The sequence below is a fragment of the Sinohyriopsis cumingii genome, chromosome 14, assembly GCF_028554795.1.
Source record: "Sinohyriopsis cumingii isolate HCF-2022 chromosome 14, ASM2855479v2, whole genome shotgun sequence".
Taxonomy (NCBI): domain Eukaryota; kingdom Metazoa; phylum Mollusca; class Bivalvia; order Unionida; family Unionidae; genus Sinohyriopsis; species Sinohyriopsis cumingii.
Window position 1 is genome coordinate 72,043,676 of NC_142974.1, and position 27,345 is coordinate 72,071,020.

The following is a 27,345-nucleotide window of genomic DNA, read 5'->3' on the forward strand; positions in this document are numbered from 1 at the left end:
TGGATTATATCATTGTGATACTCCAAGACTGTTAGCATATCAACAGTATTCAAGTTCATTGGCACATCAGCACTCTAGATTGGATTTCATTTGGAACACCACTGGAACTTGTTTGGAGTTCTGTATAGTTTTGGATTTTTGATACAACTTTTAGGACTATTTGGGATTTAATTCACAATACTGTAGGTTAATTTTAAATTTTAACTTGCATTCTTGTCAAATAAATTATAATTGGAATTCTTTTTTAAAATGTTGGTTTTTGCTTTTTTCTGTTACTTAGTTTAAGACCATAGAGTGGTAATACTTACATAAACACATTTATCTGTTCATCTTAATAAACTTGTTGGTTTTTGCCTCTTTCTATTACTTTGTTTAAGACCAGAGAATTATATTACCTAATACCTGAATAATACCTAGAGCTATTCGGATTTTACTGATTTAGTTTTAGATCTTATATATTCAGTATGTACAAAGAGTATGGTCCATATTTCACTTGTTTTATTGTAAGGTGCTGCTGAGTGTTGTTCAGTGAGCCATGCTTGTGAAATTTCCTCTTCTAGCTTTACTTCCCTCCCCTAGTGTTACTTTCACTCAGTTACACCTTCAATGTGATTTCACCTTGCCATTTTGTGCAGGTAGTAACATCATGGGTCTTAAATCAATTAAGTCTATTACCCTGCAGCATATGTACATTGTAGATTAGACCCAACTCTACCATTCAATCCTGGTGATTTTACTGTGTAGTTGGGTGTACTTGAATTGATACTAGACAGATATAAGTGGAAAAGTGATAGTACACTTTGTGTGTTCTTTAAATACATACTTAAAAATCATTTCAGAGACAGCAAAGTACAGTCATAGAGAGTGCTGTAGATACTTCTTTGTGGGATAGAGTCAAGAAAGGCTTGGGCATTAAAAAGAGTTACGGCAAATCGGTAAGTATGGGAATCACCCTGATTACAATTCTGCAGATGAGTTACGGCAAATTGATAAGTACCTGAGTTACAGCAAGTTGTTAAGTATAGAAATCACACAGATGACAACTGCAGATGAATTGGAGCAAAATTGGTAAGTATGGGAATCACCTGGATGACAACTCTGCAGTTGAGTTATAGCAAATTGTTAAGTATGGAAATCACCTGGATGACAACTCTGGAAGTTTTTACAGCAAATTGTTAAGTACAGAAACCACCTGGATGACAACTCTGCCTTAGAGTGAACAGGATATAAGAGCAAGTGTTTGGCAGCTTTTTGAGAGTATATCTTGGACCTAAAGGTTTTCTTTGAGAGAGAGAGAGAGAGAGAGAGATTTGATGATATAGTTGTTGTTGTAGGCTTTAATGCCATTTTTCAGCACAATATAGGCTATACATGGCGGCCAGTATAACTGGTGGAGAAAGAACCCTGGAAAACCCCTGAAGGAACCACTGATCCACGAGAAGCTACTGGCAAGCTTTCTCACATACCCACATTAGCCGAACCTGAGACTCGAACCGATGCAGACAGAGGTGAGATGGCAGTGATCCTGAACAGTGAGTGCTTTAGACCACTCAGCCACTTGGGGGCCCCCTGATGATACAGTAAAGATTGTTTACAAATTTTCACATGTGACTGGAACTTTCAAAATGTTATGCCCAAGAAACATATCCAAATTCGTCATTTGTTTTTCTGAATTCTACATATTTTTCAGAATATTTATGTATTGCCTGTGTCAATTACATTGGACACCACATCCATTTAGTAAATAATTTATATTGGTATGATTACTGTCAGAATTTTTTGTGTAATAACATTTTCAGAAAGTACATTTATAAAATGCATGTTATCATGAAAACAGATAAACTAGTATGTTTTTAATGAAAGTGTCAGTATACATGTAAAAGCCAGTGAATTATTAAAATCACTTTTATTTGAAAATGTTTTTATTCATTAACAATGTAAATAATAGAATTGTTCATTGTTTATTAGGATCGAAAGAAATTATCAGGAAACATATGTGTTTTATAAAGTAGTACTCGATTAGTACATACTGGTATTGAATAAATATTGTGGAGAAAGGACTATTGAGTTTGAGACCACAGTTGAGTCAGAATCAGCCAGATTGATTCCTATCATCACTTTTGCTGTTTGCTAAATGCAGTGCCACTTTTCAACCCGAAAGTTAAATTCTACCATAATTCACCATTTAAAAAAGTCAGCACTTCTATTTAATTCAGTAGTCCAGTGCTGTCCAACCTTATTGACACCATGGACCACAGAAAAGTGTTTTTCTTGAAGCCAAGGGCCGCAGCAGAAAACTGAAAAGCAACAACTGTATAACTGCTTGAGCACTGGCAGGCCATTTAAAATCAGCTCGCGGGCCAAGGGTTGGACAGCACTGCAGTAGTCATACACACAGCTAATATAGAAACCATGATGCTACATGTATTTATGAGTAGCTGAGGAATAAAGTCTCAGCTTTTGTTTTGATACTTAGTAACCAGTTTGCTGTTAAAACAGTGATACATATCAGAGACAGAACCAATCTGTTCCTGACAGACCCAGATTAGAAAATATTTTGAAATAAGTTCATCACTTTATCAATCATTCAGTTGATCTGGAGTGATATTGCTAAAACCAACTTTACCCTGAATGGATATCAGTAAAATTGAATATTAGATATAAGCAAGAAGTCAGGAGCAAAGAGATTTATATTAAAAAAAACTAATTTGTCAATGAAGGAAATGTCAGATAATATGGAAATGATTTACCACCTGTGGTTTTCCATTGACATTTAAATGTAATTTTTTTTACTTATTGGAAACATTTTTAGACTATTTCAAAGTTAAAAGTCACTGAATTACTTTACTGTATGGTAGTTACCAATAATTGATGTATGGGCACACAAGCACAAGGACAGGTTATGCAAAAATTTTAGTGTATGCATTTTAGGACATGGTGGGCAAAATTTTTAGTGTGTGCAAGTAAATGGATGCATAATGTTTAGTGTAAGTGTTTTAGGACATGGTGGGCAGAAGTTTTAGTGTGTGCAAGTACATGGATGCATAGTTCTTTTAGGGTAAGCATTTTAGGACGTGTTAAAATAGTTATGTCACTTTTGTCTTTATATATTTTTTTCAGAAACTTTCTGCGGCTGCTTTTAATATGTACACATGTTGTGCTGAGATTCCAAATTATGATGAAATGTTTCGAGGTGAGTGTTTGTAAAAGGAAAAATTTAGTTTCTTTTGTACTACTTTTAATTGAAATATTAAAAGTCCTAAGCTGTTATTCTACACAATTCTTTTCACTATTTTTGTTATTCAGTCTGTTGATTTCATTGTTTGCCTATGGTGTAATGTTTTGTTGTCTTAAACAGATTTAAAATTAGCAAAATGATCACTGTTTAAGTTCCTTAGCCTTTTAATACAGCAAAGCATATATAAGGTTACAGGATGGGGATCGCATTAGCCCCTAAGTTTTGACTTTTGGTCCAATTAATAGTTTCCAAGTTTTGACTTAAAGACTGGTCCCATTTAATGGTTTCCAAGTTTTGTCTTAAAGACTAGTCCTAAATAATAGTTTCAAAGTTTTGCCTTAAAGACTGGTTCCAATTAATAGTTTCAAAATTTTGACTTAAAGACTGGTCCCAATTAATAGTTTCCAAGTTTTGACTTAAAGACTGGTCCTAGTTAATGGCTTCCAAGTTTTGACTTAAAAGACTAGTCCTAAATAATAGTTTCCAAGTTTTGACCTAAAGACTGGTCCCAATTAATAGTTTCCAAGTTTTGACTTAAAGACTGGTTTCCAGGAGGGACCTGAAAACCTATGACTGCAAAAGTTATTCCCCTGGCGCTGCAAGTATGTTTATATGTGTTTATGGTGGATTTTGTGCAGTTTATTTAACTTATAACCTTGGATTCAGTCTCCAGATGGTAGGGGAAAGGCCTAGGATCTGGCTGTGTAAATAAATTATTCATGTGAAGAAAGTGTTTAGAAAATTGCAGGGCATGGGTGTCGATGGTTTTTCAATTTGTGTCTGAAAAGCCTAAGCAGATAGGGGCAAACTCTAGGGCATAATCTAGAGCCATTTGTGGTTAAAATTATTTACCAAGAAAGTAAATTGCTTACACTCTATTGCAAAAATAAAAATAATATATTACTTCAAAGCAAATTCCATCGAAATTAAGGAGTGACCTTTGACGTCTGCCATTTCTTCCTTCCTATTGGTGAAATTACACTGGAGGCAGAAGTATTTTCCATACCATAAACATTAATTGTAAAAAGTGTCATAAAATTTCTTTAGGTTGTTTATTTTACACTAGTGATATGTAAAATAAATCTGTAAATATTGAGTTAACACTGACTCTGATGGTCGTGCATTTATGAGTTTATCTTAATATTATGACAAAGTATTGATAGAGAAGTCACTTTATGTCATGACAAATATGGGTCAGTGTAATTTGCAGTTGAACTTCTACAAAGAAAAGAGCTATACCGTCTACTCATTGTATGAATAAATTTATTTATAGTGCCATTTTGAAGTAGGGCTTCATCTTTATTGAACGATCTTGCATTATTGCTTTTTTGTGATAGATCCATGCAAAACAAGTTTTGTAACTATTACAGCCACTGATTGAAACTTAACTCTGTGCAAGTGTAACTGTATATGTGTGTGTGTGTGTGTGTGATTTGGACTTTTAATGTAGCTTTAATAATTTTCCAGTCATATCGCTATGTTGTCTGCAGTGGCGCAGTTTATAGTGATCTGTAGCACTCTGGTGACATACCACAGACATGTAGCATGATGTCCCACCCAGTCACATTATTCTGACACCAGGCTAACCAGTCCTAGCACTAACCTCTTAATGTTGAGCAGCTAGCAAGGCAGATGTTAGAACCATTTTTATAAGTCTTTGTTATGATTCAGCAGGGGTTTGAACCCGCGACCTCCCGCATCCAAGGCTTATCTGTCTGAATGTTGCAGCTGTTGGTATAAACATAACTTTGTAGTTTTTGTGCAAGGAATGAATATTGGAAATTGATTTCCAGATCTGTGTGGTGTATGTCATCCTTAGTGATGAATATGTGTTAAGTACTTTCATTATGACCAATCTGAACTTCTATTTTTAGTACTGAAGATGCCAGACTCACTGAACTCCTTCTTTCTTCTTGTAGAGTTACATGTATGGTAAGTGAATGTTGGTTCATTTCTTTGCAGTTCCTGCAGTAAATGCCTTTTCTAAAACAAATATATTGATGTGGGTAATCACCCTCCTTCATTTTGAAAATAGTATGAGATTGTTTGTTTTGAGCTCTACTGGTCATTATCTGGAAAAGCTGATGAGATGGTCTGTTGTCTGTTTTCTGCATTCCATTTAGACATTACATAGCTGCCAAGTGTCCCATTTTTTTCCCTTTTTGCCCTGTATTTTGGACGTGAATACAGGTGTAGAGTTTTGTTTTGTTGCAAAAGATACTTTTTGAATTTTAAAAAAATATTAAAAAAATTTCTTGCAATTTTCTGTTTAGAATGGGCACTCGGTTCCATTCTGATGGAAATATTATCATATCATATATATAGGAATACAGTTCTAAAACTTGAGTGGTTCATTCAGAATCGAGGCTACCATGCCCGTCTTTATCTGCCATATTTGATTTTGCAAACAGTTACCGCTATCACTGTATCTCATCTTCATAATACTCAACTTCTAATCACGTTGAATAGGAAAGCAGAATATTCAGAATTTTCTCCAGGAAGGACAAGAAGATAGAACTGGTAGGACAATAGTGCTGTCTTGTTTAGATTTGAGAAACCATCTAGTATAGGAGAAATCTTTCATTTGCAAACTGAGTAATGTAATTTCGCTAACGGGCATGGAGGCGCCCATGAAATAAAGAGCACCAAAAAGTTAATAAACATCAGCTTGCAGCATCATCATACACAACTAAACTTACGACATATAAAACACCAAGAGATAACCTTGATGTAATTCGATCACCAGAAAACCTAATATGTTGGTTCGGAATGGAAATCTGATGTCCATCATGGCCACCATAGCAGCCATCCTGAAAATCTCATTACATTTTCAAAACAAAGCTGTGTCAACATTGGGTTTTCAACCAAAGACTTCTTTTGACATCATGGTTGGTCCTGAATGAGGTCTACTTGGTCCTATATGACAATGGTACAAATCTGAGATCAGAATGTTCACCACAGCAGCTAATTTTAAAAAACTGAATAGCTGAAGAATATCAGAGATCGTTACAAGGAAGAAATGGTCTTTCCTTAAATTCCTAGAAATTCCTTTCACCCAGTAGGGAATCAGTCCCTTTCTGGAACTCATTAAATTTTATGGGTGAATTAAGCAACAAGTACATTCCTAATTTCATATGAAATAGTCAAACACAAAGTTTTAGAAGATTTATCAATTATTTATGAGTGTTACTAATGCAGAGATTCTTATTGAATCCATCCTGGCATGCAGATTACAAAATATTTATGTTCTATTTTCTGGCTGTGTTATTCCTGACTTGTATGCCATGTTCATATGGGCATCTTGAGTGACAACTGGTTAATGAATAGTAACTGAACAGAAATCCAGAGCTTGCATCAGTTGCAAACATTAAAGTGTTGTGTAGCATCATTCTATTGCATCACACTGTATTATGATGTCATGAAACAATCATGTGATCAAAGACAGCAGACCTAATGCAACTAGAATGAGAAGAAAAACCCAACAAAATAAGCAATGGTTCCAACATTGCAAAATTTCTCTGCCATATCATAATAGTATTAATAATAATAATAATGCGGACTTTGTCTAGCGCCTAATCTTTAGAAGCTCTAAGCATTTTACAACATTAGACAACACGTATAACATAAAAAAAATATAATGATATGATTACAGAAAATAAACACCATGAAATTAGAAAAGAGATATGATGACACAGAAGGAGACAGGAGATAAGATTTTACTGAATACTTTATTTATCTGTGCAGGCTTAGTATGACTGTTTCCAATGAATACTTTATTTATCTGTGCAGGCTTTGTATGACTGTTTCCAATGAATGCTTTATTTGTGCAGGCTTTGTATGACTGTTTCCAATGAATACTTTATTTATCTGTGCAGGCTTTGTATGACTGTTTCCACTGAACACTTTATTTATCTGTGCAGGCCTTTTATGACTGTTTCCACTGAATACTTTATTTATCTGTGCAGGATTAGTATGACTGTTTCCAATGAATACTTTATTTATCTGTGCAGGCTTAGTATGACTGTTTCCACTGAATACTTTATTTATCTGTGCAGGCTTTGTATGACTGTTTCCACTGAACACTTTATTTATCTGTGCAGACTTTTTATGACTGTTTCCACTGAATACTTTATTTATCTGTGCAGGCTTACTATGACTGTTTCCAATGAAAACTTTATTTATCTGTGCAGGCTTAGTATGACTGTTTCCAATGAATACTTTATTTATCTGTGCAGGCTTTGTATGACTGTTTCCACTGAATACTTTATTTATCTCTGCAGGCTTTGTATGACTGTTTCCAATGAATACTTTATTTATCTGTGCAGGCTTAGTATGACTGTTTCCAGTGAATACTGTTTCTTTATATGAGCAGGCTGTGTTTGGTTGGTTCCACTTAATATTTATTTATTTATCTTAATTGGCTGTGCTTGGTTGGTTCCACTTAATACTTTTTTTTTTTCTGAGCAGGCTGTGCATGGCTGGTTCCACTTTATACATATTTATTTATCTATATTATTAGGCTGAGAAATATCAGTTCCATTTTATACTTATTTATTTATCTGAGCAGGCTGTGCATGGTTAGGCTTCAGGATGAAGGTGATGATGGCTACTATGTGAGGAATGCAGTGGTGGAAAACATGTGGTCTGACATTGTGCACAGAAGCAAGGAACTTGCAGTAAGTACACATAATTATTGTCAAGAATTTCCATGTCTTTTATGGTTGTTGTTCTTGTAGAATTTAATGCCATTTTTCAGCACAATATAGGCAATATATGGCGGCCAGTAAAAATGGTGGAGGAAGAACTCGGTGAGGGGGGGAACCCAGAATGAACCACCGACCCACGAGAAACTAGTGGCAGACTTTCTCACATAACCACATGAGCCGAATCCCAGATTCGAACCCACACAGACAAGTGAGATGGCAGTGATCTGTAACGGTGAGCATTGAAGGACACTCTGCCACTTGGGGCCCCTTGTCTTTTATGGAATATATAGTTCCAACCTTGCCAATAAATGTAACATTGCACCACTTAAGTCACTAGCTTTAGCCAATAGTATGGATACCAGTCACTGCATAGTTCAAAGTAAAATGACATGGGCCATGTTGTGGAAACAATAACAGCCAAGCGAAATAACTTGTAAGCTTGTGAGAGCATTAACTGTCAAGTTAAATAAAACATGGGAGCAGTATGTATGCTTTTGGCATTAGGATTTTAAAAAACCCCACAAACACTGAAAATTCTGTGCAACTTTTTTAACATCAGTAATCACTCCCTACTCGATTTTTCTTTCATGCCAATAGATATTGTGCATGGTGGCATGAATAGACCCATAAAGGAAACTTATTAGATTGATAAGTTAGATAATTTGTATCCTAATTGCCTTAGTGTCAGTGTATCCTAATTGCCTTAGTGGCAATATATCCTAATTGCCTTAGTGTCAATGTATCCTAATTGCCTTAGTGTCAATGCAATATATAAAGGGTATAATTTTTTTAAATTGATATTTTGTACCACCTTTAGAACAGTATAATTATATGTATGACTGTCTCTATTTTATTCTATTATGCTTTTGGCAGCAATGATTGATATGTTAAATAACATGTTAGCTTAACTTTGACATGGATCAATAACTTTTCTAAAGTATGCTTAAAGGAGACCAGAAACAAAAAATTTCCTTTTATGTATGTAATTCTCTACAAATTTTAATTGGACTTTGATGTTTGTAAATTAAATATCATAGGCAGGTGGTGATTATATTGCACGGAAGATACAACGATTCCGTAAACTGCAGAGTTTTTCAGAGCTTTGATGAGACGACAGATCACGCGGTCCTGTGACGCAATACTAGCCAGTCCTCAAATACAAACATATACATGGTGAGACAGACAGGAGGAGACCAGATTTGGGTTGCTCATGCAAAAGTTGAATATGCTTCCGAGTTATGCTCATAACTATATCTGTTGAATTGTGTGTTAACAATGTGTTTAAGACCTGACAGCAGAAAAGTACAACAGTAAGAAGGTGCTCATATTTCATATCTTGGAATTTAAAAAATGCAATGTAATTTTTAAATAAATATTTATATATCGTGTGCTGTGCAAAAATGTGATAAGGATTAAGTGATGGTGCCCAGTGTAAAAATTAAAAATTTACCAAAATGCAATAAATTCATTTAAGAAGGATGAGGTTCAGTCGTATTTTATGTAAATGACATATTCATTACCTACACACACACACACACCAACACCACCGAAGTTATGGTATCTTGAAAATATACATCCAACACTGAAACGCTGAGAGATAATACTGAATTCTGGGCGAAGAGACTAGAACGGGGACAGACGTGTGTGAAACAATATCCATTACTTTGGAGGTGTAAAATGCATTGAGAACGGTTTTCATCGGTCGAAACTTAAGCATTAGTTTTTCACACACAAAAAAAACCCCACAAATAAATCTGCAAAGCAGAAATCATAAGTAATTAATTTAAACATTAAGAAGCTTCCTTCTTATGATTAAATCACAGTGTATTTTACATGCAGGCTACATATAGCGTATTGACAAATCTGATAGTACATACATGTCTGGTATAAATAGTTTATGTACCTACTGGTCAGTGCTGAAAGAAATTTTTTAGGCCCAGGCCCAGGGCTGGTGACTTAAATAAACTCACTAGCCCTGACTGAAATTCCACAAGCCCGGACAGTTCATACCTGTCAACTCTCAAGCCGGGAGAAAAACCTCCCGATTTTGGGGGTATTTCCACACCTACCTCCTGATCTCGTACTATGTCCCGAGATTTCGCAGAGAACTCCCTATTATTACATTATGTCTGCCATATTTCATTTCTCAGAAGAAAAAACCCATACATAAATAGATAAAATGTATACAATCCACATGTGCCATATTCTATTTAATCACTTGTGAATATTATAGTGACGAAATAATAAATATCACACAAGTTTTTTTCTTCAGTAAATAGAATGTTAAGATTAAACATTATTCATGTAAATTTCTGATTTTTTAAAACACTATAACAGAATTGTAGTAATAAAAACATAAAAAAAATAAAATTGTCACCAATTAGCTTAAATGCCATGAATGATCACTGTGAATGTTGCCTACTTTCCTCTGCAAACAAAATCAGTCTCCATTTCCACCAAAGAAACTTGGCCAGTTAACACCTGACATTCCTCTAGTGTATATGTAAAGTTTTATTACCATGATTAGATCAAAAGAAGGAATAAAATAAAATATGTCACGCAGTATATGTGCCCCCAAAGAACTAATTCAGAATAAATATTTTATTCAGTAAACAGTGTTACACGCCTTAAGACTTAAACCTAAGGAAAATAAGGTGGGATTTAAATGTGGGAAAAACAGATTTTAATTGTTATAATGGAGTCCTAGGCATCATAAGTTACAATAAAATAGAGCATCATTTATTTGCCAATCAATGCTGGTGTTTACATATTGTAGAACATGGTTTAAGTATGTCTGAAGGGCAGTCCTTTTCACAAGATAAATGAATTGATAAGGATTAACTGTTAATTAGTCACACTGGCCTTATGCTTGTGTACTCAAGTCTAACCTTTAGCTATTATGCAGTTTAGCCACAGCTGACAAGAATATGAAAAAGGGTCTTGTCCTGGAGGATAATAAGGCGTATCACAGGGAGAAATGGTGCGTCCCATGGGCGCTCGCACATTGGGGCAAGGGGTGGGGTCAATAGTAGCCTCCCCCCAATTTCTATTGGCAGCCAGTTAAATTGAAACTTTGATTTTATAACTGACCTCTTTTCTTTTTATCGCTGCTATTTAAACATCCCAAGGGATAGTTTTATATCAGTTCCAGTCATTACAGATTACCGTTTATACATACTACGTGTACAGGCATAGACTGAAAGTTTTTTTTGTATTTTTTTTCTTTGTTTAAGATTACTGAAAATGGTGTTTTCTCGAAACATGACCGTGGCATGGGTTTATAATCTTATTTTTAGCAAAGCTTCCATTTGATTAAAATCAGATCTCAATTTCACCTAGGACAGAGGTGATTTGATTTCGATTGTGCAGTGTTAAGGTATGTATGTCAACATGTTGAAAATACATTTACTCATTTCATAAGCACGATCAAAGTTTACTCAGGAAAACAATTTTTTTCCGACAAACCCGACGGGCACATAACTTTGAATACAGGATGGGCCCGAACTAAAATTAGAGGGGCTCCGGGTGTCGGGCTATCACATTTTTAGCACTGCTGGTGTAGATAAAAGATCTGTGAATTGATTGTTTCATTTTGTGGTCACTTACTCGGATTTCTGCTTGTTTTCGTAACTCACATGTTTAACATTTTTCCCAGGATTTAAAATATCCAACAGTATGTCTGGAACAGCGACAACTTTTAGTCTAGGTCTAGCATTTGCATATCCTAGAGCTGTCATTTGTTTCAGGATCATTCTTGTAACATTCCTTTAGAAATGTAATGATCACAGAGTGCTGTATGGTGTTGCTTTGAAATCAACGTGCTTGTAATAATGTATCCATACTTTCTTTATGCCTTTATCTTTGGAAAAAGAAAAAAAATGTTGTCCACAGGCTTTTCTTAATGTGCTATTACACCCGTAAGCAACGCAAAACGGCATTGTCTTTTACTATGGCAACTCCCAGTTGGGATGCTAGAGTCGCTACTATGATGTCACACCCCGAAAGTAACCGAATAGGCGCGAAAATTTTGCATACGAGGTCACAGAAATTCAGCTCCTAGAAGATATGCCAATATTTAAATATTGGCATTACCGTTGCAGATGATACTTCAGAATCAGGTTTTCTTCTATAGTGCTTTTATTATTATTCTTTATTTCCATTGATTTCTGGTCTCCTTTAAGATGAATCCTATATTTTTCAGTAAAGACATATCCTAGATGCAGGCATCTTTGCAAAGAATGCTTTATCATTGTGTGTTTGAAACATGTGCTTTCAGGTCTGCATCAAAGAATCTGTTTTGTTCAGCTTCAAATAGGATAAACTTTCTGATGATTTTAACTAAAATGTTATGTTCATTATCAACAAATTCAGGTCATCCAATCCCATGTAGGAGGTAGTTGTAACAGTTACTCCCCTTCCAAATGTAACATTATAGTACCAAAGGGGAACACAATTGTGACACAGTATACCATAAAACAAGAAATGAAACTGAGAGGTAAATCTCCCATTCCTTGCACTTATATATGAACTAGTATTTGTCTTTGACTAACTTGACCATGTACTGGTTTTATATTAACCTGTAATATATTATATTACCAAGAATCAGTGGTATATTAACCTGTAATTTATTATCTTAACCACAAATCTATGCGCAATCCAACGCTCTTGCATTAAGGAAATCAATTAATGCATATGCACCAGATAATCACAGATACATTATGCTAAGAAAATTGTCTAATGAATATCAGAGATAATTTTTAATAGTACCAAGTTGTGCAGATTTTACTTGACAGCATGACATTTCAGCTTTGACTAATGAATCACGATCTGATTTCTTCACAGTAGCATTGTAAGTGATTTCCTAAAACTGTCAGTTGATTAAAATTATCAGATAGTGACTCATTTCAATGAAAAAGTGATATTTGGTGATTGAAATTTTTTTATGCTGTTGTCAGCCTGTTTTTTCCTTTGAAGCCACTGATTACTGCTAGCTTGACATATTTTTGAGGTTGTGTAAATAATATAAGGGACTAAGTTTCTCAAGAAAGAAAAATGCAGCAATATATGATTTGGCAATAATTCACACCTTTATTAGTTTCTGAAAATAACAAAGTCTGGAGACAGACTGGAGTTACAAAGGAAAATAGTTTTTAAATAAGGAAGACTTGAGCCTATGATTGAATAAGATCCAGACCTAGAAGGGAAAATTCCATAGTGCAACCCTTTGCCGGTACTGCATAACTTAACTCCGCTGTTTTGTTGGACAAAATTTGTGAACTACATGGAAATTATGGTGCCAACCTGGAACCCTTGTGCATGTCCCATGAATGTATATTTAGTTAACGTGTTGCTATATTGTTATGCCAAGATATGTTTGCCTCATTTATTTTCCAGTTTATTCAAACATTTTTGATTTCCCTAATTAGTTAAGTAATGGTCTTTGCTGTATAAAGATGTCAAGATGGTTCATTTCTTAGATTGCTGTCTTCAAATTAAATGAATGTGGGTTCAAATCCTTCCTGCAACAGACCAGATCAGCTACCTTGGTGTATTGCTGTTCAAAACACAGCTTTAATTGCCATGGAATAATTTAATATTGTGTTGTTAAACATCAATTAATCAGTCAGTATTCATCAGGAGTAGGGACATTGCAACTAGATATGTGTTGAAAATCTGTCAACCTTTTTAGTCACTGGTACAGTTTGGAGATGTTTCAGAAGCAACTTTTCATCAACTAAGATCATAAGAATTTGTGTTGGAAATCAAACACGGGTTCTAGGAATAATAAATTCTCACACACAAGGTCAAATCAGCCATCATGGTCTTTGACTTCAAGCAAGGCATGTTGTATCATATGTCTCAGTGTGCTCAATATTTTAGGTGTTGATATGCTTTTAAAATGCCAATGAGTCCTTGAACAACTTAAAGAAAAATTACAGCTATGTAAATTGGTGTCCAGCAAGATGAAGTCAGCAAAGTTCTATAATAATTTCATGCCCCCTCATCAATCATCTGTCTGAAATCTGCTTTAACTGGGAATGGTTTTATTTCAACCAGATATAGCATGCAACTTTACAATGAGATTGAAATCGGATATATGGCTAAGTATTGGTAAGACATTTACGAATGAGTTTTTTCCACTTTCCTGTAATATTCTTTGCAGGAATCTTGCACAGAACTTTTCCATCTTACTGATGTTGATTTCTGTAGATTAACTTTGGCAAGGTTTGTTTTAATTTTTTTTTTAGATATGTAACTTAATGTTGATGATCCCTTGAATGCTTCTTTTTTATTTCCAGTATTCCATGGCATCATTAAAAGGAGTTGTTTGATTGTCCACCCTACTGAATATAGTGTACATGATATTTACTTTATGGAAGTAAATGGGCATGAGCTGTATACAACTTCATTTCCAGTGTTCAGCAGCATCATTTAAAGGAGATATGGTCTCTGATTTCACATCGTCTACAGTTTGGTTTCAGCAGGATAATATTGTTAAGTATCGTTGGATTTCAGCCAGACTTAACATGGGTTATGGCCCATAATTGGCTTTTCTCTGGACTTAAACTTCCAATGCCTTTTCCAAGCATTGTTGGATTTCAAATTAATTTGGCCTTCAGCTCTACCTTATCAGTACCTAAAATAAGTTAAATTACCAGCATTCTGCAGAATGATTTACAGGAGTAGCGGCTCATTGTCTGTCCTTTTAACTTTGGTTTTTACACTTCATTTGTCTTTCTAATGATTTCTGGATTCCTTTAAAATTTGGCATGCAACTTCATATTGACTAGACCCAGAATGAGATTCATTCCTTGGTTCCACAATATTGATTAGAATAGTTATTGCCCCTGGGTACTCATGTTTTTTACTTGTTTTCAGCAGCATAATTTTAGTAAGGATTGCTTGTTTTCAAACAAATTAAGTAATTTTATGTCGTTGTGATTTTAGATGTGTGGGATTTCAGCCTAGCCCATCAACATTTAGAGGAGTTAAGGCCCCTGAATGTTCTTTCTCAGAATCTTGGTTTACCAACACCAGTCCTGCCACTGACTCTTAAATACAAAATGCTGTAAGCAGGTAAATGCATCACTGATGTGGACACTTCATTATACTGCATCATTATCCATATGTTGATCTAATGCTTAAGGCAACCAATCTTAACCAATCCGATTTTCAAAATAATCATTGAAAGTTTGTTTATTCTCAACTAGTTGCTGCCGTTTCTGATTAATAATACCTGATTTTCATTCTTTTTTTCCAGAAAGAGAATCAGATCAGGATCCCCAAATCAGACTTTAATTGCATGAATCAGCATTTTTACACTTCACTTATTTATTACGATGAGGTAAGAAGTTGTCTCTTTATCTGAATCTTAGGTTACTTGTCTATAAGCCACACTCTTCATATTGCCAATGCCTGCTCTTATAATTATTATAATTATAATTATTATTATTATTATTATTATTATTATTATTTTATCTGTTTTGAGCTAGTAGAAAAACTTGGATTTGTTAAAAACACTTAACACAGATTCGTATAACAGTACAGTTTTGTCTCCATGTACAAGACGTCTTAAACATTAACACTTCGATTATAATAGTTAACAGGATTTTTATATGTGTCTTTGCAATGTCTCAGTGCATTGGCATAAGGAGCACATTGTTTTGGTGTCATCCATCCATCATTTTATTGTGTGAGTATGTAATCTAGAGCAATTTTAAATTGTATATACTTTTCATGGTCATAGATTGAAAGCTAATTAAACTTGAAGGTTTCTCCAGCAAGTTTACAGTTTCTTAGTTAATTTGGACAAAATCATTATGAGATGAAAACATGAACTTGATGAGAAACAGCTGAGGCAGTGAGATGAAATTTAGTGGGAATATTTTTTTCTATGTGTCTTTGACCTCATTGGATATACAGGCCACTTCAGCGATTTTTCATTTTGTTTATCTAAATTTATTTGTTGTACTCCCTCTATGGCAGCATGATTTAGCAATAAGCACTTATGGAGGACAGACAGAAGACAGAATTCATTGTAATATGTGTATTCATATGAAGATGGCCTGAATCGATCTCAGTGTTAGTATATAAAATTTTGAAATTTAATGGGTTTTAAACAAAATTGCATATTGCAGTGAATGCATTCAAGTTTTACATAGACAAATCTATTGCTTGTTGAGGGTTTGTATTAATGTGTGCACCAAATAGAGAATTATATGTGACTGCGAGTTGATTCTTTCCTTTAGTTTTATACTGTCTGCCATTACCAAACTTTGGAGTACTTGCATGTGGATCAAGAAAGATGTCTGTTGAATATGTGAATAGAGGAAAAAGGTCAAGGTCACTGACTGAAAGAAGAAAATTGGTTTCCATACATAAACTTCAGGTCTAGATCACAGACTTGAGCTAAACTTTGTGGAGGCTTGTACATGGAATAAGAAAGAGGCATTTTGATCCTGGAGTAATGTATCGATGGTCACTGTCATTTTTGCAGAAAGATATCTTGATGTTTGGATAATAAAGATTTCCTATAGATTTTGTTGTCTGGAGGAAAACTTTCATGGTAATTGTAAGCCAAATAAGTTGCAATGGTAATTGTTTGCCATGTAAGATGTCATGGTAATTATATTCAACATAAGACCTCATGGTAATTGTAATCTAAATAAGGTGTCATGTTAGTTGTAAGCCATGTAAAATGTGTTGGTCATTTTATGCCAGTATGTCATGATAATGGTATGCCAGGTAGATTGTCATGGTAATTGTTATCCAAGATGTCATGATAAGTGTATGTCAAGTAAGATGTCATAGTAACTGTATGTCAAGTAAGATGTCATGGTAATTGTATGTCAAGTAAGATGTCATGGTAATTGTATGTCAAGTAAGATGTTATAGTAACTGTATGTCATGTAAGATGTCATGGTAATGTCAAGTAAGATGTGATGAGAATTGTAAGCCAAGTAAGATGTCATGGTAATTGTATGTCAAGTAAGATGTCAGGTAAAATGTCATGGTAATTATAAGCCAAATAAGACCAGCTGGATAGTAAAATGTGGTACAGTTTTTCTGACATTGCCACTGGAAGGTACATAGAGATAAAATGTTTTTCAAATATACAATCTACTTTTTAGCCTTCAGGTTGCATCACATAGCCATGCTCAAAGCCATATGACCAGATCTGAGAAAATGTAATTCGTATCCACCGTCTCTATTCAGAGAGGTTGATCTCTTTGGCTTGCACCTTCACAAGTCTTCTTGTTTTGTTGGCCACTTTCAATAATAATGATGATGTCCCAAAAACTGAATGTTGTGTATTCAGCAGTGAATATACAGGTCTGTTGTATCATATGACCAGCTCAGATCTAGTCTGTAACTTTCTGCCGTTCCTGAGGACATTCCGTGATAGTTGAAAGTCCATGACAGCTTGGTACTTTGACTCTGATATGGTTTCTTTTCCTGTATGACTGTTTATTGTTCATATATATATATATATATATATATATATATATATATATATATATATATATATATATATATGTCTGCAACAAATTGTAAATTATGTTATCTACCATTACCAAACACCAATTACCATGACAGCTTGACACACACACATACATATACATATATATATATATATATTTGTGTGAGTGAATACACCAACATGGTTTGCAGCATCATAGGCAACTTTTATCTGCCCAGATGTCTTGCTACAAAAAAAATTGATTCAGACTGAACAAAGTAATCAATCACCCCATTAATAAATCTTGTTAGAAAAGCTTTCAGTAAACTCGACATTTTTTGCACACTTTGCAAGTATTCAAAGTTTGAAAATTTTGTAATGCTTCTATCATGATTATGGAAAACAAATTTGAGAAGAATGATACTGTTGCTTTGGATCAGATTTTTGCTTGAAATTGATAAGCATGCAGAGTCAATGTCTCTGTCAGATATACATTTTTATAAATTTTAGATATATCAGCTTTATGATACATCAACCTTAATCACATTTCTGTAATGAAGCAACATTTCATATCTATCAAGTAGTCATGGTAAGTGAATGTAACTGCTTTCAGTGTTATCTTATAATTTCATTACTTTTCAGGGTTTGTTTCACAGTGACAAGGTCTTGGCTAATAATTTGTGGGATATTTTGTTTGAAAAAAGAGATGTTGACCCAGAGTCTTTAGAGCTGATGGTTCAGTATGTACGGAAGCAGGTAAGTCCAGTCCAGTGGTCCCTCACAGTAAAACCCCTCACAGTAAAACCCCTCATGATAGTGAATATTAGATTAGTCTTCTGTTTATCGTTTGATTTGTTAAGACTCTGTGGTCTTAACCCATGTCACAGAATAAAAAGTGAAGCCATATAGTTTATTACAATTTTGAATGAACTTACCATATTTTGAATTAAATTCCAAATAATCCTGAAAGTTCTATTCCAAGTCCAAAAGTATAGACTGTTCTGAATTAATTCTGAGTGTGTTGATGTGCTGGTAGCATTAAATATGATAATGTTTCACATCAATATATTCCAGAATGTCCTTGAATGAATTTACAGTAATTCCCAATATTGATTTAGATTTTGAAGAGTCAATAAACACTTTGCAGATCCAAATAAATCCTCAAAAATGATAACTGAACATAACTAATAGACTGAATCCACTTGATAGATATTAAAAAAAAGGAATGAATAAATGTTACATACATCCCCACCTGACATAATATTACAGTAACTTTTCTGGAAGAAAAAAACTTAATTGAATATTTTCCCAATGAGTAAAAATGGTCAGGTCTGTTTACTTAAATTTTAGTGAAAACAATCAGGTAAACCATAAAATTTACAAATTAAAAATATTGTTTAGATCTCATATTTGAGTAAACATGTTTACAGATATTATCTTAAGGTTTATTCAACAATCATGGACAAAAGTTAGCTATGTAATATGTTGTTTTAAACAACACAGTCTGCAGTCATGGAGAGAAGTTAAACACACAATATAGATATACATATTAACTATGTAATATGTTGTTTAAAACAACATAATCTACAATGATGGAGAGAAGTTGAACACACAATATAGATGTACATAACAGTTTTGCTGGCTAAGATTCTGCAGGTGAAGGGAGGCTCAGTGCAACAAATAATGTTAAAAGTGGTAGCTTATGAGAATAATCATGGATGCCATTAAATCCATTTTGTTCCTTTATTGCTACTTAATTTTTTATTTTATTTTATGAAAACCAGTTAGAATGAGGTTTATTTCAGTTTCATTATTACACGGCCCTCATAAAGTCTGAATATTTGTGTGTGTGTGTGTGTGTGTGTGATTTTAATTGTTAAGGCAGCTTTAACAATTTGTCAGTCATATTGCTATAATGTCTGCATTGTGGCAGTTTATAGTGATGTGTAGCACTGGGACATCATGCCTCAGACATGTCACATCATGTCCCACCCAGTAACATTATCCTGAAACCAGGCCGACCAGTCCTAACACTAACCACTTAATGCTGATAGCCAAGCGAGGCAGCTGCTAGTACCATATTTATAAGTCTTTGTTATGACTTGGCTGGGGTTCAAACCTGTGTCCTCCCTCATCCAAGGCAGATGCTCTAATCACTTAGGCCACTGGAGTGGTCGATTAATTGAATGTTGTGCTACAAAATTCACTATTATTGAACAGAGTGTCAGTTGTGTCCTCTCAAAGTCAAGTACTCTCATGCATCTGTTACAGCTGTAGGTCATAAAATATTCAACAGAAACAAAATTGAAAGGGGCAGTTGAGGTGAAATTAACAAGCAATTTATTTTTCTACCGTACAAAGTAACAATTACAGAGACACAATATTTTGAAATAATCCCCAAATAATCCTAACTGTCCTATCACAAGTTAATGTATAGCATGTTCCGATTGAATTCCAGTAGTCTTGAACATCCTGATGTACCACAGTGATGGAATCCAGAATGACTTCACAATAATTACAGACTTGTGTTTAATCCAAAAAGTGAATTAGTAATTCCAATTAATATTTTAAATAACATTAAATTCTGGTTGTCGGTGTATTCCTAGAGTCAGATCTAAAACAGGAAATTATTAATTCTTTATCCAATCATTTTCTCTCATCCTAGATGTGAATCATTCAAATGGAAAATTTCAGTCTTATTTAAACATCATATTTACAACTTACAATCATGGACAAAAGTTAGCTATGTAAGCATTATATTTACAAACTATTATCTTAAAGTAAAACCTACAATCATGGATAAAAGTTAAGGACACTATTTATCTATCTACTAGCTATATCTATCTATCTATATATATATATATATATATATATATATATATATATATATATATATATATATATATATATCCATTATGTTAATGTGTTACATTTCCCTCCAATTTATTGTATAAATATCTTTAAGAGACATGAGTGTATATGGTAGTTATAGTTTAAAGGATTTGAAGCGGTCAGATATGGTAATGTTCGAAACAAATTCTACCTTTTTCACACACCTGATGCTGATATAGATTCTGACCCTAGGACTTGGAGTCTGTATTTGCCATCACTGTAAAAGCAAGAATTTATACTGTTAATGAACCCTGATTGTGTATTTATTCTGTAGTTTTGATAAACTAGTGCCCTGGTGTAAAACCACCAATCTGTTCTCGGAAAAGTGCAGTCGTCTTGAGCCCAAGCTTGGGTGAACATTAAAATTAGCTTGGAATCTACTGTGTTGGACGTTATTGTTAGCAACTTTTGTACCCTGTACCAATATAACAATATATATATATATATATATATATATATATATATATATATATATATATATATATATATATATATATATATTACACCTCTAAATACTTTTGAAGTCTGTCTATTTATAAATGCCATTTGGTTTTCTCTTTTTGGCATGTTGATCATATATTGGGAAACTGTATATTCAGCTAATGAGAAAATATATTGTAATAAAAAGGTTGTTTAAAAAGAATTTTACTTTCTTTTGTTTCAGTTGAAGCACTTGGATAGCCAAGATTCCAGTTTGCTTCTCACCAAAGGAATGGTGCATTTCTTGCCGCTACAAAGTGATAGTCTGGACCTAGAGAGGGTTAATCCCATACTGTTCAAGTTGCACCTTGGTCATTTTAAAAAATAGAAAGATTATGGAAATAATTGTCCAGTGCATTGTGGATGAAATAGTAAATCTTTGTTGTTGCTTGGACATTAGAAAAACTGGACAGAAGTTTGACATTTTAATGTAAAATTATAAGAGTAAACAAAATTTTGTCAAGTTGCTCAAACTGAATGACAGTTTTGAACAAATGCTGCACCTAATGCAAGGAATTGTCCCAGATGATAGAGTGGACCTAGCAAATATTTTTATTGGTTATCTCAGTTGGTAGAAAATTCTGGAATAGACATGAACATTATCTGTATGAGCTATAACTATATAACTTTCCAAAAATTTCTTAACACATTTGAAAATAAAAAATATAAAGTGACATTGGGACCATTATGCGATCTTCTTGACACGGACAGTGTAATTATTTGTCTGCCTCTACAGTGTTATATAGCAATCCTCATTTCCTTTTATTTTCTTTCCATTTTTCACATGGTCTTGTCGCTACAACAGGTCCTGCTATTTTTGGCGGATTACCATGAAACTTGGTAAATGTCAACATTTTTATGAGGTGATCTTATATCTTAGTTGAGATTATGAGCATCTCGTATCTGATTGGTTGACCTTGTGGGTATCTTGTTTTTGATTGGTTGAGCACATATATTGTATCTTATTAGTTGTGCTCATGAGCACTCTGGATGTCTTATTTCTGATACAATCCCGTTCAGATTTGGCTTGTATCACCAGGGTCTTGTGTGACTTTGATTATCAGCAAGATCCATTTATGTTAGTGAGAATCAGGCTGATCAGATGGTGTGAATCAAACCCACATCCTTCTGGTTACAAATCCTTTGCTTTAACCACTGAATCCCCATGAAGTCAGCAGAATCACTGCCTTCTGGGCCTGTTGTTAATGAAAATTAGTAAACTTTGTGATCATTATCGTAAGGTAAGATATGCATATTGACAAATCTGTACCCCAGAGATTTTGTTAGAGTTATTGCCCTTTCTGTCTTGGGCTTTCATGTGGTGTATGACCTAAATCTTGTGTATACAATTATTCTTACTGGTGGATCACTATGAAAATTTGAAGATGTACATTTCGACAAATTACTGTCCTTCCAGAATCTTTTGTTGGAGTTGTAGTCCTTTTCGACTTGGAACATAATTTGGTGTTTGACATTCATCGTGAGCATGGCTTTTCTCTTTTCCACAGCAGATTGCTGACCATTCCTATGGTTGTCAGTGGAAGTTATAAACAAGTGAACTTATAGTTTTCAAAGTTTTAGTTTTGTTTCTAAAATCAGTTTTTAATATAAATTAAGCCTTAACTTTTAAAGCACTTTATTTTGAGAGATTTATCTTACCATATTTTATTTTAAAACCTGAAAAAATGTTAATGCCTTTCATTATATCCTGATACTATAGATGGAGCTAAAACTCTATTGTCCAGCAGTGTGCTATAAGCTAAACATTTTGTTAGGCAGGCTAAATTGTTTAATCTTTTGTATATTTCTTTTAAACTTTAGATTTGAACAATTTCCCAACCCAGACATTGTGTCATAAATTAAATCCCCAAATTTCTCTGTAAAGTACTTTTGGTAGAACAGCATATTTTCACACTGTCCTTAAAAAAAAAAAATTTCAGCAAATAAAAATAATAATATTAGTAAGCATAATCAGGAAATTTTTAGATTGGGTTTATTTTTTTTCAGATGTTATAGCTCATATTGAAATTACATGGCATATTTTGGATGATACTTCTATTGTTTTCAGAAATGTTTGCATGTAGAATTAAATTTGATGCTTTTTAAGTGAAATATACAGTTGGTATACAGTTAGACCTCTAAATTATAACCATCTTTCAAACTTGTAATTTACGCTGTATACTGGTATAGCCAGAATTGTGCTGATCTGCAATTAAACCTATTTCATACATATATAATGATCAAAATTAGTTTTATTCCAGTATTGTCCAAATTTCCAATGTTGTTTTGCTATATACATGGGTAAAAAGAAATATATATTGGGCAATAGTCCTATTTGGAGGTTGTTGCATTTGAAAGTTTTGCTGCTTTTCTTTAAATTTGTTTGAACTAGAGGATAATTTCCAGTTTTATCTCGTGTGACCTTTCCTTACTAATGTAACCAGATTTGCATCTCGCACATTCTTGTTTTTTCATTGAAACAGTTACAGTGGATATGTCATTACCCTAACCTCAATTATCCACATTCTTGGGACACCCAATCCAAAATTAGTCTAGAACACATACCACAACAGACATAAGACATATCCTGGGCAAAGATCTGACATACAAGACACCTTCTAGAACAAACACTCCAACAGACAGGACAGATGTCTATAGCAGATGCCAAAGCTGAAAGAAATGTATATGACAGAATCCCCTTTAGTAAGGACACAAGAAAAGAGCATGCACCTCAAGAGAAAGCATGTCTAAAGCAGTCACCTTAAAATAAAGAATAGTTGTTCATAAAGGACATGCACAAATTCTTGTAATTTCCTTTTTATACTCATGCACTTTATAAGGGACACCTGTTCACAAAGGTCAGGGGGTTGTGATCCTTTGTTTGTCCTTGCATATTTGTTTTGATAGAGATCTTGAAATGTCCGAGTAATATAATAAAAATGTAGTCCGGGTGATTCTTTAAAACAACATTGTAGTCACATTATTGTAACTCTATCACTTGGTATTGGGGTGGGTGGAGGGTTGGTAAATGTGATTTCTTAACTAAGCTATATTACTGCTAATGACAGTTCATAATTAAACCGCAAATACAGTAGTGTCACTCAATTGATGTTACAGTTGGAAATATTGCCATGGAAGATGGTCATGCAGAATAACTCGCCATGAAATCTTGAGTTTAGTTTGCAGTATAAAATGTAGCTAATTTTTTTCTCTGCAATCATTAATGCCAAATTCACTCTTTCAGAATAGTCATTACTACATTGTGGCAATAATCAGATGCCTTATGATGATTAGAATCTAATTGTTTATTGGTATAGAGTTTTTGTGAATTCATTTTTATTCCTTGTTTACCAATATTTCATTGATTTCATGGATTATTCAGATCATGAATCTCAAAACAAAGGTGTCCCTCATGTTGGAATCCCATCAGTTTGAAAGGCATAGTCAGTATTTTGAAATGCGTGGTCAACAACTTGAAATGCATAGTCATCAATTTGAAAGGCATAATCAACAATTTGAAATACATTGTCCTCAATTTGAAATGCATAGTCATCAATTTGAAATGCATTGTCAACAATTTGAAATGCAGTCATCCGTTTGAAATGCAAAAGTTATAGTTGTTGTGGGGTTTAACACCATTTTTCAGCACAAGATAGGCTATACATTGCAGCCATATAAATGAGGGAGGAAGAACCCAGGAAAACTCCATGAAGAACCACCGACCCACAAGAAGCTACTGGCAAGCTTTCTCACATAACCAAATTGGCCTAGTCTGAGACTCGAAACCCATGCAGACAGAGGTGAGATGGCAGTAATCCACAGCTGTGAGCACTTTAGACCACTTGGCCACTCAGGGCCCACAATGCAAAGTCACAAAAATTATACTTAACAAAACCATCAAACTAATACAGAGAAAGCTAATGAAAATAACATGTTGTATAATATTTATTTTGTATGATTTGTCATGGACAACTAATGCCATCTTGAAATAACTTACATTAGCTTTTAAGAACTTTTCTTGCCTTACAGACCGATTAACTTTTACTGCTGTTATATTTATTTAAAGAATGCTGAATTTGAAAAATCAGTCTTTCTTTAAAAATTAATGGATGTATTGTTAATTATTATATTATCTGTGTCTTGCATAAAGAAATATTAAAAAAATTCAACTGTACATGAAATTTTTAACATCATTGTATTTTAGTGAATCTTTAATTACAACTTATTGCCAATTTTTTATATTTTCTGATCGTTGCTTGGTTGGATGGTTTCAGCTGATTTTTTTATGCATTATCATGCGAAGGAAATGCGAGCTAAGTGCCTTTACTAAGGATACACTGAGTCACTTAACCCAAACTGGCCTGTTCATCAAACCCATGACCCTTGCATTACATGTCTTAGGCACCGCAGGCTAAGTACCGCAGGCTAAGTACCGCAGGCTAAGTACCAGAGCTTCCGAAAATTTTACTATCCTACTGATTTATCAGAATATAGATTTTGGTGGCTATTGTACTGACACACGTGCCTAATTGTGCCGTCCTGTTTGATGCAAAAGGAAATAGTGTGATATATATATATAGTGTTGCATATGAGTCAAGTCCAAATGCAAACAACATAATTACTGATCTACCATCACACAATGCACTGGCATGTTAGAGTCTGTACTGTTTGCTCACCAGGTTATTCCTAATAAACTGCATTGATCCAGATCAGCTGGTGCATTATGCATTGGCAAATCTGGGTTTGTGCAGGTTGTTGTTGCACAAGATTTCCTAATAAGAATGTTCGTGTTAATGCAGCATAAAGCTTGCAATACATTGGTTGCTATTATCTGATTCTTGGTCGGGGACTGTACATCTAGTTTCCACTATATGCATTATTGTCTGATGTATATAAATTTGAAGCAAAAATTGGTTATGTAAAATTTCTCTCAAATTTTATGTTTGCTAATATTTTGTTTAGTTACAGCATTTGTCTGTCAATCACGTGCATATATCACCATATATACATGCCGATAGGAATAGTCAAGCAGACAGACTGGTAAAAAGACAAACATACAATGAGATAGTATTGGATGTTTCTTATAAAGGACACTTGCATTTAATGAATGACATTGAGACACACCCAAAAATTGAATGTGCTTTCCGATTAGTCGACTATTACAAAATTTGTGGATGGTAATATCCATAACATTATCTTTTTTTTTTGAGTCCACTGTTATGGTATGGCTCCTTTTGTGATATTTTGTCACTGAAAATTACATCATTTTCCATTTGTTTAATAAAGTTTCATTGGAGTGTTAGGGTAGTGGTATTTTGCTTAAGAATCAGTGGGTATTTATGGTTCTGTTACTGTCCGGAATATGTTTTGTCAACTCCACTGATATGTTGCCGATAAAACTCTAACTTTGACATTAAAACCACCATTGCTGTCCTTAAATCCTCAAATGCAAGACTGTTGTTCTCTTATATCCTGTACATAGTGTACCTTTATTTAAATCACACCTGTCCATTGAGAACAAAATATTGTTTGAGAATTCTTTAAAGAATGGTTCCTCCACAATGTATTTCTATTCAAATTCACAAATATTTGGGGTTGGTTTGTTTTTTTTAAAAAGAAAAAAATTCTGAAAAAACTGATGTAAATTCAATTTCCCCAGGAATTTTTATTATTATTCCACCATCCTCCATATGCCACATGTACTGACCTGCAAGTTGGGTCCAGTTGTAAGCAAAATATTAGACCATGGTCTGCCAATGCAGAGCTTTACTGATAGCTTATGATCCATGTCGTTTGTTTTACATAATAATCTATACATGCTGCCCATATCCAGATCTGTCACTGCGGATCTGGATCTATGCAGTTTGCAGTTGGAATAGATTTACACCCATTATATCGTTGATTTTTTAAACAAAGTATCAACCACAGTATGAACATCATTTTCATTGTACACTTTGCTTTACATAATATTTATCTTTCATATAATTTCCATATGCCTTTTTTTGTTGTTGTTCAATAAATTATTACCTTTACCCATTGACTCTTTGGATTCTTTGTGAAAGATTACTTTAAAAAATGTAACCAATGAGACTAAAGGCTGAACTTGTGACTGTCTTTCATGTGTTTTGTCTATTCATCTGTCCATCCATCCATCCATCAGTCCTTAAGCTATGTGATATTTTTTCAAGTTTTTTTTTGTTGTTGTTTTCATGTGATTAATTTCTAAAATGCAGAAGGTCACAGTCATGTTAATTTGTGCAATGAGTTATGAATATTTTATTATTACATTGTTAATTATTTGAAGCTGTCAAAAAAAAATTCTCTGATAGATAAATAACATTCAGTATAATGATTTGCATGTGATGTAACATAGGTAAATGACAGTGACCTAAATATATTGGAGAAGAACAATTCTGCCACTGTACGAAGAACATAGTGTAAATTCTGGGTGTGTTAAGTGTACTCTGAGACTGATATCGTGGCCAACTTGTATAAAGTTTGCAGATGTAATTCTTTGTCATATCCAACAATTTTGAGAATTGTTTCATCATTTTAGAGGTGGCAGCGAA

General features: G+C 33.9%; 1 protein-coding gene across 1 annotated transcript in view; it reads left to right on the plus strand.

The window, feature by feature from the left end:
- Nucleotides 1-26,808, plus strand: part of LOC149784131 (ubiquinol-cytochrome-c reductase complex assembly factor 1-like) — a 34,587-nt gene extending 7,779 nt beyond the window's left edge. Inside the window, exons 3-9 of the mRNA XM_089932229.1 lie at nt 840-935; nt 3,121-3,193; nt 5,113-5,170; nt 7,806-7,914; nt 15,206-15,289; nt 18,047-18,160; nt 20,961-26,808. Of these exons, the coding sequence (XP_089788355.1) occupies nt 840-935; nt 3,121-3,193; nt 5,113-5,170; nt 7,806-7,914; nt 15,206-15,289; nt 18,047-18,160; nt 20,961-21,104 (678 nt within the window). The 3' untranslated portion in view covers nt 21,105-26,808. The remainder of the gene's footprint in view (nt 1-839; nt 936-3,120; nt 3,194-5,112; nt 5,171-7,805; nt 7,915-15,205; nt 15,290-18,046; nt 18,161-20,960) is intronic.
- Nucleotides 26,809-27,345: the final 537 nt, after the last annotated feature.